The 16659-nt window shown below is 36.8% G+C and overlaps 1 protein-coding gene across 1 annotated transcript; it reads left to right on the top strand.

The window, feature by feature from the left end:
• Window positions 1-3867: 3867 nt before the first annotated feature.
• LOC129747599 (uncharacterized) lies at window positions 3868-5012 on the top strand. Its single transcript, XM_055741893.1, has 4 exons — window positions 3868-4028; window positions 4097-4355; window positions 4417-4583; window positions 4648-5012. The coding sequence occupies exons 1-4, from the start codon at window positions 3977-3979 to the stop codon at window positions 4899-4901; spliced, it is 732 nt and encodes a 243-aa protein (XP_055597868.1). The 5' UTR covers window positions 3868-3976; the 3' UTR covers window positions 4902-5012.
• Window positions 5013-16659: the final 11647 nt, after the last annotated feature.

Below are 16659 nucleotides of genomic sequence, written 5' to 3'. Positions count from 1 at the left end.
TAACATATAATGTGACGAAAAAGAAGCATCACATATGAAGGAATTTTCAGAGCAAGTTGAATATAACACGTCTGCAAACTTCTTTATACCAGTATTATTTGAAAGTCATGTAAAATATTTTAGACGTGTGATATTTTATTCGCACGGAAAATCGTGATATGTGATGCTTTTTTTTATGTAGCAACCATTGGCAATGTCGAACTTGTCCAACTGAGCCACGCCTGCGACCGTTGAACTCGAAGTGATTGTAATTATAATTTGATTTTGGAACAAGTAATGCATACAAATTCCTTAAACATGCATTTCGGGTTTTACGGTTGAAGTAGAATGTGAGTAGTTAATCAAGGTAATCTAAGCTTACCAAAATTACAGGATATTCAACGACACCTAAAAGTCATTATGTTTTAAGTGTAGGCTCTTCCACTATTGTCATTTTTTTTTTCAAACTTTACCATTTGATAGAGTTCCTAGCCATTTGTCCTATACAGACGTACTCTTGCAATGTTTTCCTATTTTTCTTAATATAAAAAAACTTATTATAAAATGATATTAAATATATTATTAAAATAAAACTTTCACATAAAACCCACACATTCTGTTTGCTACTAAATGCTTTGATACCATTAGAAAATGCGTTTGCCTTTGAAAAAAAGTGGTTTATTATTTTTAACTAACAGCAAATATTTCCAAAAACTATTTACAACCTAATTTAAAGGCTTTCAAACGTAGCAACAAAAAAAATTTCATGCTGGCCAAAGTTACCCCGTAGATCAAAGTAACCTCAGTTTACGATACCTATTTTTAAAGGTAACTTCGAAGCTTCGACTCTATCGCTCAAAAGAACATAGAATGAAGCTTACAATTCGATGATTTTCGTTGGTATTCAAATGAAAAGCCTATCGAAAGGCGCTTTCCAGTGGGCGGCCGTTGGTTTATGTTATGGCAAATGACGTTAATGTAGCACGTGAAAAGAAACTGCATCATTCTCAAAATATCAGGATTATCGGAATGTTGAATGGAACGGAAGTTCTTAAAGAAAACTGATATATTTATGTAGAAGTTTATCGTTTCATATCTGCATGCATAAAGTTTTGGTATTATTTTCGAGCATTTTAATACCTTTTTTTTTATTTTTTCTTGTGTTTCGGGTATAAAGTAAAACAGGCTTATGCACACAACTCTACAGTAATGTTTAAAAAAAATTATAAGAGAGAGTCTATGACCACGCAGTTTATTAATTTTTACTCTTTCATTTATGAAAAACCATAACTAACATTAACCTGAAGGAAAGCATAAAGGATAGAAGTGATGCGGAATTTTGGAGGGACAACGACATCGATATTAAGGTGTTCTTAAATCGTTCTATTGTATAAACCAGGGGTGAGCAACCTTTTGAACCAACGGGCCAGTTCAAATTTGAAATCTTGTCGGCGGGCCGCACTTAAAATAATTTTATTTAATAATTAGGAGAGCTTCACGTCATTTTTTATAGCAACAAATTTTTGGAGCAAAAATCTGAACTGGGAAAGATAAAAGGAATTCTCGTGTTTGAGAACAGAAATTCAACACTAAATTCAACAAATACCCGATATTGCAAAGGTACTATACTTAATCTTTGTCATTTTTAAATTCTCTCAATTTATTAATAGTACTTTTCGGTGAATAATCGTTCATACAACATTCTTGTCGAAACCGATGGTGTTATACGTCATCACTTCCATCTAGAAATCTTCTGGAGCTTACAACAGGGATAACTAGGAGTGTGAAACATATATGTATATTCAAAGAAATCATCGTCTTCCTAGCGTTGAACGTTGAATCGCTAATTGACTTTCTGTGATTTTTTCCACAATCTAAACTTGTCCTCAAAGCCTAGATTTTTTTTCTACAAATGATCAAACCCCTGTTTTTTTTATTGAAGTTCTGTATTGGATTATTGCATTGCAAAATGTTCAATTTCACATACTTTTGAGCAACTATCTTCAAAACCACATTCTTGGATTAATATTTGTTATCCAAATTTTAAAATGTTTTAATCTTATTTAGATATCATTGGGATAGGATAAAATAACTCAATTTAATTATGTTTGTTATAAGTTTTGTATCAATTTCGGAAAAAAGAATCACAGATAATCATCAAAGACCTTTTGAGTCTTATCACAAAATTTTAGATATCTGTTGTTTTTATCAAGAAATAATAATTTTAGTCGGAAACTTTGCTGTCGGCTGATTCATGTTGATAAAAAAACTAAAGTCCCCCCAGGCTTTATTATGAAACTTTTGTAATTTTCGTCAATATTCAGAAATTTAAAAAAAAATCACAATTTTAAAAACGGCAAATTTTTTTTTTTGCCAGTGTTTGAATGCTAACAGGGGAATAAATTAAAATAAATTGTCTTCTGAGCTTATTTTTATCATACAACTTTATTTTTTGTTGAAACGAAAATAAAAACTTCACTAACAGACTTCGAAATTCCTTTGATCATGTTAAGCTTCTGCTTTTTAGCTGCTCCTCTGACTATTTTAATAGATTTTGCTTATCAAAATGGCAGGAGTTAAATAATTAGGAAGTATGAGTCTTTGATTAAAAAAACCTCCAATACTAAGTTATGCCGATTAACAATATTTCATTTATGCCTTGAGTAGAACATAAAAAATGTTGAAATGCTAGAAAAAAGTTTACAATCTGATTGATTGGTGAAGAAATGCAGATAAGAGTGTTATTAATCAAGTCTTATATATTTGCCTAAGAATCCATTGTAGAAAAAAAGTTAAGGCATACAAATTTTAAAAAAGCTTCTCGGGCCGCACAAAAGGGTCTCACGGGCCACATGCGGCCCGCGGGCCGCGATTTGCTCATCCCTGGTATAAACAGTTGACCAAAATTTTAGTCTCGTTAGAGAAAGTTCACTGGTGTTGGGAAAATGTGGTAGATCTGTTTACACTCGTAGCACTTTTTGAAAGTTTTACCATGCGTAAATGTTTTCAAGATCTTTTGCCGCCAAGTTGTGATGCAAAAATAGTTGGATTTATGTCACATGCGGCGGAAATAGAAACAGTACAGTGTTATAAAAAAAATGACTACCAAAGATCATGAAAACATTTTCACATGGTAAAATTTTAAAAATGTGCTTAAAGTTTCAAAATATCTACCAATTTTTCCCAACACGAGTGATCTTGCTCTAACGGTTGTGTCCAAACGTGCACTAAACAAATGAATCATTATTTAGCAATGTGTCAACAATTCATCGTCTCTTGATCGTTTTGATTGATTATTTTGTTAAATTGATCGTACACTCAGAATCTTTTTTAGATTGACCCGTCATATTTTGAGTTTTTTCACTTTCCATAATTTTGCTCTGATGAAAAGAGATTAACACCCCCGAATCATCTAGGTACAGATTCAGTCAAAGGTTATAATGTCACATGATTGGAAGCAGTCTCTGACATTGGCCCATTTCTGTGGGTGTTACACTGTTACCCCGATCAATGGGGTTTTAACAACATCTGTGTGTATTCACACTACTCAACAGACAGTAGCCACATGAAGTTTTGACCATTGACACCGATGTTAATTTCATTGTGTTCCCAACAATGGCACACGCCCGTAGATATTTTTTGCTGCAATTATTTCGACGCGTCGATGTTCGAATGAAAAGCAAAAAAGACTTTGACTGGAACCATGACTTTGAAACGTTACTTTGATTTGTTTGGACCTTCCTCAGTAAAATATGACGAAACTTTTGATGTTGTTTATATGATTTAGAAGGAATTTTAGAAAAAAAAAATTCTCCAACAGATCAACAAAACACGCGCCGCAGTGATGTACTCTATCAACGACGATATACGTACACATCAAATTATATTTAGTGACAGATTGCTATCAACGCAATCAAAAAACGTCCGGCTGCATTCGAAATGGTGTAGCTAGCTAACGCCATCAACAGAACCTAATCGTTCGTCATTCTGTATCGACATGATGACGACTGTACTGCGGAAAGTTCTTGCAATAGGCGCAGTTTTTTGTGGTTTGTGATTATGTGATTTTTAAAAGTGTCATCTAAGTATTGAATTTAAATTTGATTTTTTTTACTAGCTATTGCAATTTTTTCAACCAATGGCGAGGGCCAAAACCAGACCGAGGTGGCTCAGGAAGTGGAACAGCAAGTCCAGGAAAAGTTGCAACATTTCCGGGAAGTGTGCATCAACGCTAGTGGATCCGACGAAGGTTATTTGCAGTTCATCCACGGATTGGAATACTCTCAAAAGTGCATTCCGCAGATCGTCGATATGAGCGCCTTGACCGAAGATATTCAAACTTTGACCAACAGTACGCGTGCCGCTTTTGCTCAAAAGTAATGAGTCATACTCAGTCGTTATTGATTTATAGTTCTAAATTTAGAACCATTTTTTTAGATACTGTCCACAATTCAACCTATCTGTTCCTTGCTTCGGAGAAGCTTTCGATGGATTGGCCAAGTGTTCTGGGAAGGATCAACCTGATAAAATGAAGACTCTCAACTTCAAAATCATCTACAGCTTTGTGGATGCAGTTTGTCGAAACGATGGCCTTCTCATAATGGGTAAGAGCTCAAATCCATTTAAATTAGTATCAAAACATAGAGTCTTCAATTTATATTCCCACAGGTTTCCTTGATCCCAAATTTTCGTCCTGCCTACCCGAATTCGTTCAATCGGCATTCGGTTGTGGTGCGGCTAGTTTGTTGAACGCCAAATCGTTGGAGCATTTGACCGAGCAGCAGTGTCGGGATATGAAGGGGGCTCAGGATTGTATGCGCGAGAAGGTTGAGAAGTGTCAATCGGAAAGCATGACGGAAATTTTGGATGCCGTGCTGCAACCCATTAAGAACTTTACCAACTGCAAAAATTTGGCCGAGTGAGAGGTGCGGAAATATTACAATCATATAAATGTTAACTTGAACAACGACTATTTAAGGATTTGTGGAATACAATTGTTTTTCTTTATATAAACTGCTGAAATGTTTAGAAAACTATTTTTTTTAATTGCTGATAGATTTGAACAACCACCAGTTGGAATTTGAATCATTTGACTTTTATAAAATATCTATAAAATAATATATTTTAGAAAAATAATTAAATCCAGCAACCCATTTCGATTGCGGTTAATTCAACTTTAATGGTTTTGTTGCATTCTGAATATTAAAGTGGTAATTGAGATGTTAATCGAACTGAATTTTACCGTGATTGAAAACAAGCTTAATCTTTGTGCTTTTATGTGTGTGTCTTTTTTGTTCCAATAACAGTGCAGATATACAATTGATAAATTGGCCTGGCTTCGACCAGACCGAACTGAACGCCATGAGAAAATTTTTAAACTGCAGATTTTGGAACTCATGTCATTCGTTTGTGATACCGAAACAAGTAATTTTATTCACTGGGATGTGTTCCTGGGGTTATGAACATTATTCAATAGATGTATAAATGTTCAATTCCATGGCGCCGCATTGTGGTGTACTCTCCGATGATTGATGAGCAGATTTTTTTTTGCGTTCAACTTAACTGTTGTTATTTCAACAGATTTTTTTTATGAATCAATTGAAATCTAAATCTGAATATCTGCTGAAATATGAACATATAGTTTAAGGTAGCGCTAAGGTGGTCTAGCGGATAGGCAGCAGCGCAACCAAGTTCTACGTAGAATGCTATTTACTTTTATAGGTAAGCACTATTATAGAGAAAAATAATATGTACGTATCTGTTAAAATAAGAAGAATATTGATGCACTGTTTTCTGAATGATCATGTGCTTATAAACAAATTGGACGAAAAATGATTGTTCCAGATTTTTTAAATAATAGCAGCGCAGAATAAAAACTCAACAAAAAGGTCGAAAATTTCATTCCAAAAGTTTATTTTATGAAAGTGTTTTCCTTAACCTGAATTAATAGTTCATTGTAACTGATAGGCTACGTTTAAGTTAATAAATTACAAATTTAATTTTTTTTTGAATGAAGCATAAAAATAAAATTGTGGATGATAAATAACGGCATGCGACGTACTTAAAAAAAATCAATCTCTCCTTCCATCAAAAAATTAAACCAGTGCCATTTCTATTGTAATAAAATGCTTCTTTTATTTATTTCATTGGAAAGGATTTATATCAAACTCCACGTCAATGATAAATGTAAGCGTTGCTAGTCAGTCGAAGGAGGCCGCGGTGATCTTGTTGTAGTAAAATTAAATAAATGTTGCAGTGTTGTTTGTGGGGGTTAAGGGGTTCTCCTTGGTGAAGCAGTTCACCAAGCCACGCTAACCAGGCGAACGACCGGGCGAAAGATGGTCGTTCAACAACCCACCACCAGAGCGCAATGCAGAGATGTGAGCCGTTGTCTTCAAGCGAAGAGGCGAAGCGTGCGATAAGGCGAGGCGAAAACGAGCGCGGGACGGGGGCAATGAACGGCAATGGGGTCAGAGCAGATTGTAGAAAAAATGACCATTTTACTCTGCCATTAGTTCGCGAACGCATCACAGCGATCCCAAAATTAAACGATCGTTTGCCAAAGTTTGGTGCTTTGTTCCATCCATATAAAAACGGAACAGGAATCCACGCCATTGAAGGATTCCACAGAAAGGAAAATCCAGTCTTAAGCTGGAATAGATTGGAACTCCAGGTAACCCCACGCCATTTTGCCCCTGCCCAAATTGTGTCCCTAATACGCTCCTGAATTTTACCAGGACCCCGCTGTTTCGGATTGGTTTTTAATCAACCGAGCCCTGAGAGCGCCACAGCGCTCTACCACCTCAACCGACCGCCGTCGGTGTTACTCAATTCCGTACCTGGTTCAGCACCCAAGGTGGGGCCAGGTACGACGTCGCCACGCGCTCCGTTAATCGTCGAAGGACCTCGTGCGCCACCGATAACATCGACCGACCGCCACCGGTGCTACTTACCATCGTACCTGATTCAGCACCTAAGGTGGGGTCAGGTACTCAGCATCCACGCCGCTTGCTTGCCGTCCAAGGACCATCAGTGCCCGGTTCAGCACCCAAGGTGGGACCGGGTACAACAACACGACCCGTTAGAGCCAGCCAGCTTCCAAGCCGATCTCATCGAACCCGAGCCCGAGCAAGGAAGAAACCAGTGCGCAAATAAAGGTTAGCTAGGTTAAGAAAGTGGTGGGTGAACAAAACTGCAAAATATTAAACGGTACCGAATTTTATCCGAGGAGTTTTCTTTAGCTCTCCCGAATTTCCCTGCAACTTAGTTAGTGTAAACTTTCCGACCCTGGGATTAAAAGGGGTTCACCGCAAATCTACCGATTGGCTAATAGCCAGTCTTACATAAATTTTCGTTGGAAATCAATATTATAATATTTGTTTAATTATTTACAGATCAACGGAAGACATATTTTTCTCAATGATAAAAAGAAAAATGTAGAATACATTCATACAGAACCATTCTATGACTTACAGGATTATATTATTCTTTACAAGGTAGGAATCAATGATTATTCGGTGGATCTAAGTCGGAAAATTAATTTTATGTCACTACTAGCTGACCAGATGTGCTTTGCTACACCTTGCAAAATACATGAAATTTGTTCAAAATATCTAAGTTTTTAAGTTTTTTTTGTAGATACATATCATTTAATATCAATTTCAGCATGAATCAGAAACAACTATTTTAAAAGTATAACTGCAACTGGTCTTTGGAGGGGTTTTTTATTCGGATGTAACTGCGTAACTTGACTTCCGCAATATATTGCAGCCTGCCTGGGTTATCAGGAAACGAAGAAAGCAGAAATAAACTGTGACAGACTTGTGCGAGCCGCGAGTGTATGGCTGTGGGTAGGGTTGATGTTTGATGATTTTTCAAAGTGTGGAAATTATACAAAACATCAGTTATTTTAAATCGGAAAATAGACAATATGGTTTTGAGTTATGATACAGAATAAGGTCGGTTACAGCTAAAGGTAAGCTTAGTGTGTCTTAAGGTAAGTTGGGTATAAAGGTAAGGCTATTCTGTTGTTAAACTATTTCATGCATTGATTATATTATATAAGAACGTTCAATCAGTTGCCAGCTGGGCAGGTATCTACACGCATGCGGAATACCTGTCGTAGATTCATAACACTGAGAATGTTATGAATTTTTTACGGTTGCGAAACTGTTTGCTCGTTCCACAAATAAGACATACACATACACGAAATACATTCATTACATGACAGTTCACACGAGGCCATGGTGTCGGGTATGTGGTAATTTGCATTGAAGATTGGCCGAACTTATAATCTAAAGAATGCAATTTGGCGCATACGTTGGCGAAACTGCGGTGAATCCGTGCACCCATGGTGGATTATATACATTAGACTAGTTCACTTTTCGGCTTTTTTCGCTGATCACAACGCCACTTACAGGGTTTGATCCTCATTCATTTTCAAGAACTCTGGCCGAATTTGAGCTCATTTGTGTAAGTTTCCAGCGTGCGCTAGAAGTTTTATTGAAAAAAGTCCATTTTTCTGGAAAATTTCCGTAGATGTGTTCTAGCGAGCTGTTGTTAATATGAAATGATAATTTTATAGTGCTCGGTGAATGGTATGACAAGCATTCGTATGAACCTGTTTTAGATAATTGACTAAATCAAACCGAAAAAATTTAAAAATTCATAAACTACCAACTTTTACAGAAAATTTACTTACAAGTTAAGAGCTTAAAATCAGTAGTAAATAGAAAAAAAATATTTTCGATATAAACTTTTCAAAAAAAGATAGCCTTATTTATAACCTTTAATTTGATGTATAACACTTAATTATCGCAACAGTACAAGCAAAGATATTCAAACATTCACATCACATTCTTTGAATCATAATGTTGTCTCCATTCAAGTTTTAGCATCATGCAACCTGCACAACGTGGCATCAAGAGGACTTGCTTACAACTTGATCAAAGCGCGCGCTTTTTTTAACTCCTGGCCCCGTCATGGGGTACTTGATTGAATAAAATATCCTTTCTTGCGCACAAGTTGGTGTGGAGCAAACTTGAATGAAAAATATTTTATCAAATCAAATTTGTTGCATAGATATTTGAATAACTTTGCTAGCACTCTTGCGATCATTAAGTGTTATACATCAAATTGAAGGTTATAAATAAGGCTATCTTTTTATGAAAAGTTTATATCGAAAATATTTTTTTTCTATTTACTACTGATTTTAAGCTCTCAACTTGTAAGTAAATTTTCTGTAAAAGTAGGTATTTTATGAATTTTTAAATTTTTTCGGTTTGATTTAGTCAATTATCTAAAACAGGTTCATACGAATGCTTGTCATACCATTCACCGAGCACTATAAAATTATCATTTTATATTAACAACAGCTTGCTAGAACACATCTACGGAAATTTTCCAGAAAAATGGACTTTTTTCAATAAAACTCCTAGCGCACGCTGGAAACTTACTCAAATGAGCTAAAATTTGGCCAGAGTACTTGAAAATGAATGAGGATCAAACCCTGTAAGTGGCGTTGTGATCAGCGAAAAAAGCCGAAAAGTGAACTAGTCTAATATACATACATACATACATAACTGCAACTGGTCTTTGGAATTTCAATACAAAGATGATTTCATCTTATTTAGTGTTACTTGATCTTAAATTTGTTTTAAGTATCTGAAATTTTACTCAGTGTTTATAAGTTTAATGAGTTTTCTAATTATGCCAAAACGTATGATTCATTGTTGTGGATTCTCCATCTTCTATTCTTTCAAAGTGGGGAGGGCTAACGAACTTCCATAAAAACATTGTTGTTATCACTTGAAGCATGTGACCCCATTTGTTTGTTTTTTTTGCTCCAATTTCCTATTTTTCCTTGAAAGTTGGGTGACATTTTCAGACTGGAATAGCATTTCACGAAAAGCTATCGATGCGCACTCTGGATTCGATATTGCGTAATGCAAAAAAATTCAAACAAACGAAATCGACTGTCCAGTAGACTGGGGGGGGGGGGGGGGGCGATTTGGGGTCATTTTTGAATTTCTAAAACCCTGGGGTCTCAAAAGCTTCTTATTGGTCCAAAACTCATCCATGATTTTTTGTAGAATTTTTAAGTAACGTTTACATGAGTAAATTTGAACTTTTAGGTTTGTATGGGAAAATTGAATATTTTGTACTGAAAAATCAACATCATTTTTGATTCTTCTGTGGAACCGAGCCAGCTGATGGTTTTTGTGCCAATTTATAAAATTTTTAAAGGAAATTTTTCGCTGAACAAGATTGTTCTTGCGCCGCACTTAGTGAGCTACCGATTGGAAAAGCTGGAGAAGCGCATACTATCAAGGCGTGTAAAGCTTCAGGTGTGTTCTTAGACCAATGCACGGAATCGTCCATCTTGTGACAGGCAATCGTAATCGTAGGCATGGTAGGCGAACAATTCGGTGTCAAAAAGCGCTCCGTCTCCACCCCCCACCAATGAGAAACTTTTGGTACCCCTTGCCTACTTTTCCTCAATATGCAACCACCCGTAGCTGGAGGCACTCTGCATACTATTGCTGAAAACTTAATTAAAACTTGTATTCAAGAAGTCGTCCGTATCATGGATGATGATAAAACAGTGGTATTGATAAATCGATTCCCATGTCTGACAATACGGTTTCTCGGTGAATTTGTGACATGGCTGAAGATGTTGGAAGCATTTTAGTTTCTCGATTGAAAACTTCAAAATTCGACTTGCAGCTTGATGAATCCACAGATGTAGTGACTAGCAATTTGATGATATTTGTTCGCTATCAAGTTTTTGAATGTTTCGAAGAAGATTTGTTCCTTTGCAAACCTTTGCCAACTTCTACGACGGGGCTGAAACTTTCAAGCTGATTGATGATTGATGTTTCGAACGACAATATTCCATCTTGAAATAGCATTGATGCTGGAGTCGTTGCCAAGATCAAAGAAAAGACCAAAACTTTCGGTAGTAGTCATTACATCCTTCATCGACATGCACTCGCTATGAAGAAACTATCATCATCTTTGAAGAAAGTCTTGAACGAAAGCGTAAAAATAATCAACTTTATTAAGGCTCGACCGAAAAATTCAAGGTTATTAAAGGCGTTGTGCGAAGAAATGGGTAGCCTTTCCACGCTACTACTTCATACCGAAGATCTCGTAGAAAAACGTTGTCTCGCCTGTTTGAATTGAGATCGTTTAAGAGCGTTTTTGAGCTTCAATAATTTGGCTTTGCAAATTGTTGGCAGCTTTCCAAATTTATGATGCATACCTACAATCAGAAATAACCTCGAAGTTATCATCCGAAAATTTCCAAGAATTATGACAAGATATACAAGGCAACCCTGGGTGTGGTGTTGATGGTGTTACTTATTACAAGTAGAAGAAAAAATGTTGATTTTTTGGTGAAATAAGTGTTTTTTGTTGAGTTTTATTTGTTAAAGCGAATTTTGAGGTGATTGTGCTTAGAAGAGTTGTGAAGTTTTAGTGAAAAGTGTTAACTATGAAGTGCAATTTATGTTTAAATATTTGTATTTTTTGTTTCCTTTGTGAGTCGAGAAAATGGCAGCAACTCAAAAAGCCTTTAGAAAAATAACAAGTCATTATTTGAAAGAAGATGGCGCTGTTATGCCTTTTTTCTCAAGTGATTTTCATCACGAGATAGCGCTGTTATGAGTTTTCGAAAGCTCATTATTCATTTCAAATGGAGATGGCGCAACTATAGCTCTATATTTTTGTGCTGCCAGTTTATAAAATTCGATGTATGGTTTTTTGATGACGTCGAGTGGCGAATTTTCACCCTATACCGTTGCCCACAGAAAAAATGCCTTTCAACAGGATACTAAGATAAGTATATTTTTCATTTCAATTCAAATTTGCTTAATGTATGTGAACCTGACAGACAAAGTTTTAATTAGCTTGCCAAAAATTCGAAAGAAATAAAGTTCGTTTGTTGTTAGTAGTGAGTTTTTTGGCTACCCGCCGTGAAATCGAAGGCTTGTACAGTGTTCGGTGATGGATAATTTTCCCGCGTTTATTTCGTACGTGTATTGCAATGCCGCGTTTGGACGTGTTTTCTCTTGGTTTACAGCGCGCGATAAAAGTGTTTTGTATTATTTATTTTTTTTTTATTTACATAGTATTCCGTCTTACGACATAACTTGACGAACATAATTCCTAAAATTCACTCGGTCCATGGCAACCGTTCTCCAATTTCTCGGGCACCCCACGTTCGCCAGATCACGCTCCACTTGGTCTAACCACCTCGCTCGTTGCGCCCCCGCTCGTCTTGTTCCTACCGGATTCGTAGCGAACACCTGTTTTGCAGGACAGTCGTCCGGCATTCTCGCAACATGTCCTGCCCAGCGTATCCGGCGTATTTGGCTAGTGAAGTAGACAATGTGCAACTCGAGACCCCATACACCCAACCTTCGGGTAGTGGTCATATCACCTCTTGTCTGCAACTCCGATTCTCTACCTCCCCGTGGTGCTAGCTGGGGTGCGAGCAACCTTAGCGGAGATCGGGTACCCAACCCCGGTGGATGCTTTGGTCGCATGCAGAATGAGTTAGGGGGCTTCGTACGCGTCTGTTCTCCATGTTAGGGGCGGCGTACGGAGTGCAACAGCGTCCTGGTGGTGTTCGGGACCCAAAACAGCAACATCACGACGGTCCTCCTGCGAGATAGTGGGGTTAGCTGCGGGCCTTGCGAGCCTGTGACTACTAAAAAACTTAAGCAACGAATAACGAAAAGTGTTTTGTACGTGTATGATAATTCCAATATTAAATATTTCTAATGAGGTTAAATTCGGTTTTTTCTCTCTCTCCCTCTCCCTTTCTCTCGTTCTTGCTCTTCTCGTTTTAAACGCGTGATAAAATTCGGTGAGTTGCACCGGTGCCAAGTGCATTGTACGTGTATAAAATGCCACGTTAGGACGTATTTGCTCTAAATAAAAACGCGACGATCATTAAATATTTAACTTTGCTTTGATCACATCCCTTCCCAAAGGGAATCCAGATCTTACATATTTACCTTCCCCACTAACAAACCACCCTTCCTGTGACGACCGTGGAGATTTAGAGGTGTATTCGGTCTCTAGTAGCAACGAAAGTCGAACTAACAATCCTTCCCTTTCCCCGATGAACCGTAAGGACGTGGCCGGCGCCGTTATTGACCATATAACATAAGGAACCTTCGAAACGTGTACACAGAAAATGGTAAGCTAATCCCAAGCCCCATTTATTTGGATCTATGTACAATTTTGATGGTTCTTGTCAATCACGGAGTAGCAACTACTGAAATGTACGGTTTATCTAAGCTCAAGCTCAAGCTCAAAATTTCCAAGAATTATGACAAACCACTACACTTTTCGTGGATAACTGTGAACTGAAAAATGAATTTCAAATTTTGTCCGATAAAGCAAAACTTATTCTTCTGCCGTTTTCCACAACTTATATATTGGCGAATTTTTTTTTTGATTCCGGATTTGGCTCTGGAACCGTCAGAATAAAAAAACGATTTTCGGGTTTCGAGTTATTCCATACGTAGGTGTGCGTGAGAACGAGCGCAATGTTTACATGCAGCTTTCATTTTGTTCTCCCTTCTAGATTTCTTCATTCGGTTCTTCACATCCGGATTGCCTTTTTTCGTGTCCGGATTGCACTGTCAGCTCCATACCCACACACTGGACAGCAGATAGTACGATTTTGCTTGGCTGAGAGGTTCAAAATCGCGGCAATCATCATTTTCCCGTTCATTATTTCAACTGTTTCGCTTTCAGCCAAAAACAACTGTTTAATGTTTTGACAACAACGTTGAGAGTATTGGTGAACTTCTCGTAAAATTGACTTTCTTCTCAGGGCGACTCCGTCCGTTTTTCGAGCGAACCTAGGTTGCCTCTCGAGCAATAAATGAGCACGATGACAGCAGTTAGAGCGAACCTAGGTTGCCTCTGGTTTGCCTCCAGGTGAAAAAAATACGGTATATGTGAGTCTGGATTTACCAGATATCTCGCAATGAAGACAAAATTCCGATCCCGACTACACGCGGAACAAGATGTCAAGCTTCAACAGACACAAATGTAACCAAACTTGTTACAGCTTGAAAAATCGAAGAAAGCATATTTGTTCTATTGAAATCATTAATTTTTGATGACACATATTTTGTAAATGAAAACAAGACTATTCAAAGAGTAGCCATTCATTTCTAATATCATTGAATACGATGACAAGACACATCTTATTTAAACGATAAATATTATCAAGTTTTCAAAACTCGGGTTTTTCATTCTTTAAAAAATGTAGGTGCTCCGCCAAAATTTTTGATTTTAAAAAGTGCTCCGCCGAGCAAATGGTCTGAAAACCCCTGCTCTAGATCATGAGAACAAGTATGTATGTATGTACAGTTGCGTTCAAAAAAGAATGAAATCGCGTGGAGCTGCGCACCCTCTTCCAAATTTGACAAGCTGCCATTCCTATCTCGGTTATTATGTTTTCATGAAAATTTCACACAATCTAGTTCAACTATTCAACTAACTCTCTACGAAATTTGAAGTCTTTACAATGACGGGAAACAAAGATAGAGCTATTTCCGTAAAAAAGGGAAATTTGGAGTTGCTTCACTAAACTTGCTATATCTTCGGCAATTTTTATTGAAAAATTTTGAAATTTGGTCCAAAGATGTAAAAATGTTTGATCTAATACCAGACCAAGTTTCGTCAAAATAGATGAACGTGATCAAAAATGGTGCCGGGTAGAACATCAGGTCATTATCGCCCAAAATACGATTTCATTCTTTTTTGGACAAATGTTTGTATGGAAAACATCGTAATCCATGTATTCCTGGTTTGCTTTTTCACAAAATCAAAATTTATCTCAAAGAATGTTGTAAATTGATATAAACTTCATTTCTGCTTTGTTTTGGAAGAGAAAATGTTTCAACAGAGTTCAAGCTAAGAAGAACAGAGTTTCAGAAATGACCTGCTAATTATACCGATAAACGAATTTGATACATAATTAATGCTAGTATTCTATTCGCTCTTGTATTTCAATACCACCTCTGTTGGAACCATTTCTGTTTCTAAACAAAGCAAGAATGAAGTTCCTCTTAATTTATAATATTCATTGGGATAAATTTTGAATTTGTGAAAGAAAAAACCAAAATACATGGATAACGATGTTTTCCATACAAACATTTGTCCAAAAAAAAAATGAAATCGTCTGCTGGGCGATAATGAACCTCATTTTCTACCTGGCACCATTTTTGATCACGTTTATCGATTTTGACGAAACTTGGTCTGGTATTAGATCAAACATTTTTATATCTTTGAACCAAATTTCATGGTTTTTCAATAAAAATTGTCAGAGAAACAACAAATTTAGTGAAGCAGTTCCAAATTCATTTTTTTTTCGGGAATAGCTGTATCTTTGTTTTCCGTCATTGTAAAGACTTCAAACTTTGTAGAGTGTTAGTTGGATATTGAACTAGATTGTGTGAAATTTTCATAAAAAAAATCAACCGAGAGAGAAATGGCAGCCTGTTAAAGTTGGAAGTGCATGCGCAGCTTCACGCGATTTCATTCTTTTTTGAACGCAACTATATATATCACGTTTTTCAAAACATTTACTAAATTATGCCTAAACGAACTAAAGGATTTTCACTGACAATCTCATTTCTCATATCATAATATTTTAAATTTGTTTTGAATTTCTGACATTTATCGCAAACATAGAGCAATCGAAACGCCGACCTGGGAGCTTGGAAAACGGCGAACGGCACCCTGGGAACAGCTTCTGTGGCAATTCACACAAAACTACTATTCTCGCACATTTCCAATATTTTCAACTTAATCTTTTCTGAAAAAAAATAGTATCAATTATTAAATTTTGCAAAGCGAAATTTGATGAAATTTTTCTGCCAAAAAAATGCATGTTGACCGTTCAGCACACGCCTACTCTACCATATGGTAAAATCGTAGGGCACAAAATGACGCCATGTTGATAGATTCACAAAGTCAAGTAGGTATTTGAAAAAAAAATTCAGGCCTATGCCTATAAGGTTGCCAGATTTTTTTTCAGCACGTATCCGATCCGGACAAATCCCGGTAATTTAATGCAGCAACCTGATGAAATCCGGGCTTTTGATTTCAAAATTGACAACAGTATACAGTTTAGTATACAGGCAAATTTTGTCAAAACCCAAGAACTATTAGAAAAATTAAGTAAAAAAAACTGAAGAAAAATTTACGAAAAAACTGATCGACATATTTTAAATCGCATTGCTCAAAAAATTTCGTTTCGGAGGCATGCATACTAATAGAGAATTCGTTTTCGTGTGGTGGTGCACCGGGGCACTACCGGTAGTGCACTTTTTGCTGTTTTCATGCTCGTTTTCAGGATGAGTAGTCCACTGGTAGTGCACCATAAAGTGGACAGTGGAACACTCTGAAAATATTCGGTGTTGCTTGCGCTCTCACCAATACTATCATGAATTTTGACAGCACGTGCTTCCCGATGTAAACAAATATCAGCTGGTTGGTTTATTTCTATACCGCAAAAATTGCGTTCGAGCTGTTTTTTTCTCTTTATTATCCCGAAGAACGGAAACTTGTTCCGGATTCAATACCAGTGCCGTTTCCAACAGAGGCGGAGAATTTCACCTGGATGGCACGTTCCAAAGCAAACAACGCTCC

The sequence above is a fragment of the Uranotaenia lowii genome, chromosome 2 (assembly GCF_029784155.1).
Source record: "Uranotaenia lowii strain MFRU-FL chromosome 2, ASM2978415v1, whole genome shotgun sequence".
Classification (NCBI taxonomy): domain Eukaryota; kingdom Metazoa; phylum Arthropoda; class Insecta; order Diptera; family Culicidae; genus Uranotaenia; species Uranotaenia lowii.
The sequence above is the reverse complement of the archived record's forward strand: the minus strand, read 5'-3'. Positions and strand labels throughout refer to the sequence as shown.

What these genes read in the sequence shown, in the direction of transcription:
- LOC129747599 (XM_055741893.1), top strand. Translation starts at nt 3,977, where the DNA reads ATGATGACGACTGTACTGCGGAAAGTTCTTGCAATAGGCGCAGTTTTT. An exon ending in CGTGCCGCTTTTGCTCAAAA is followed by an intron (nt 4,356 to 4,416) that starts GTAATGAGTCAT and finishes CCATTTTTTTAG; the next exon opens with ATACTGTCCACAATTCAACC. An exon ending in CGATGGCCTTCTCATAATGG is followed by an intron (nt 4,584 to 4,647) that starts GTAAGAGCTCAA and finishes ATATTCCCACAG; the next exon opens with GTTTCCTTGATCCCAAATTT.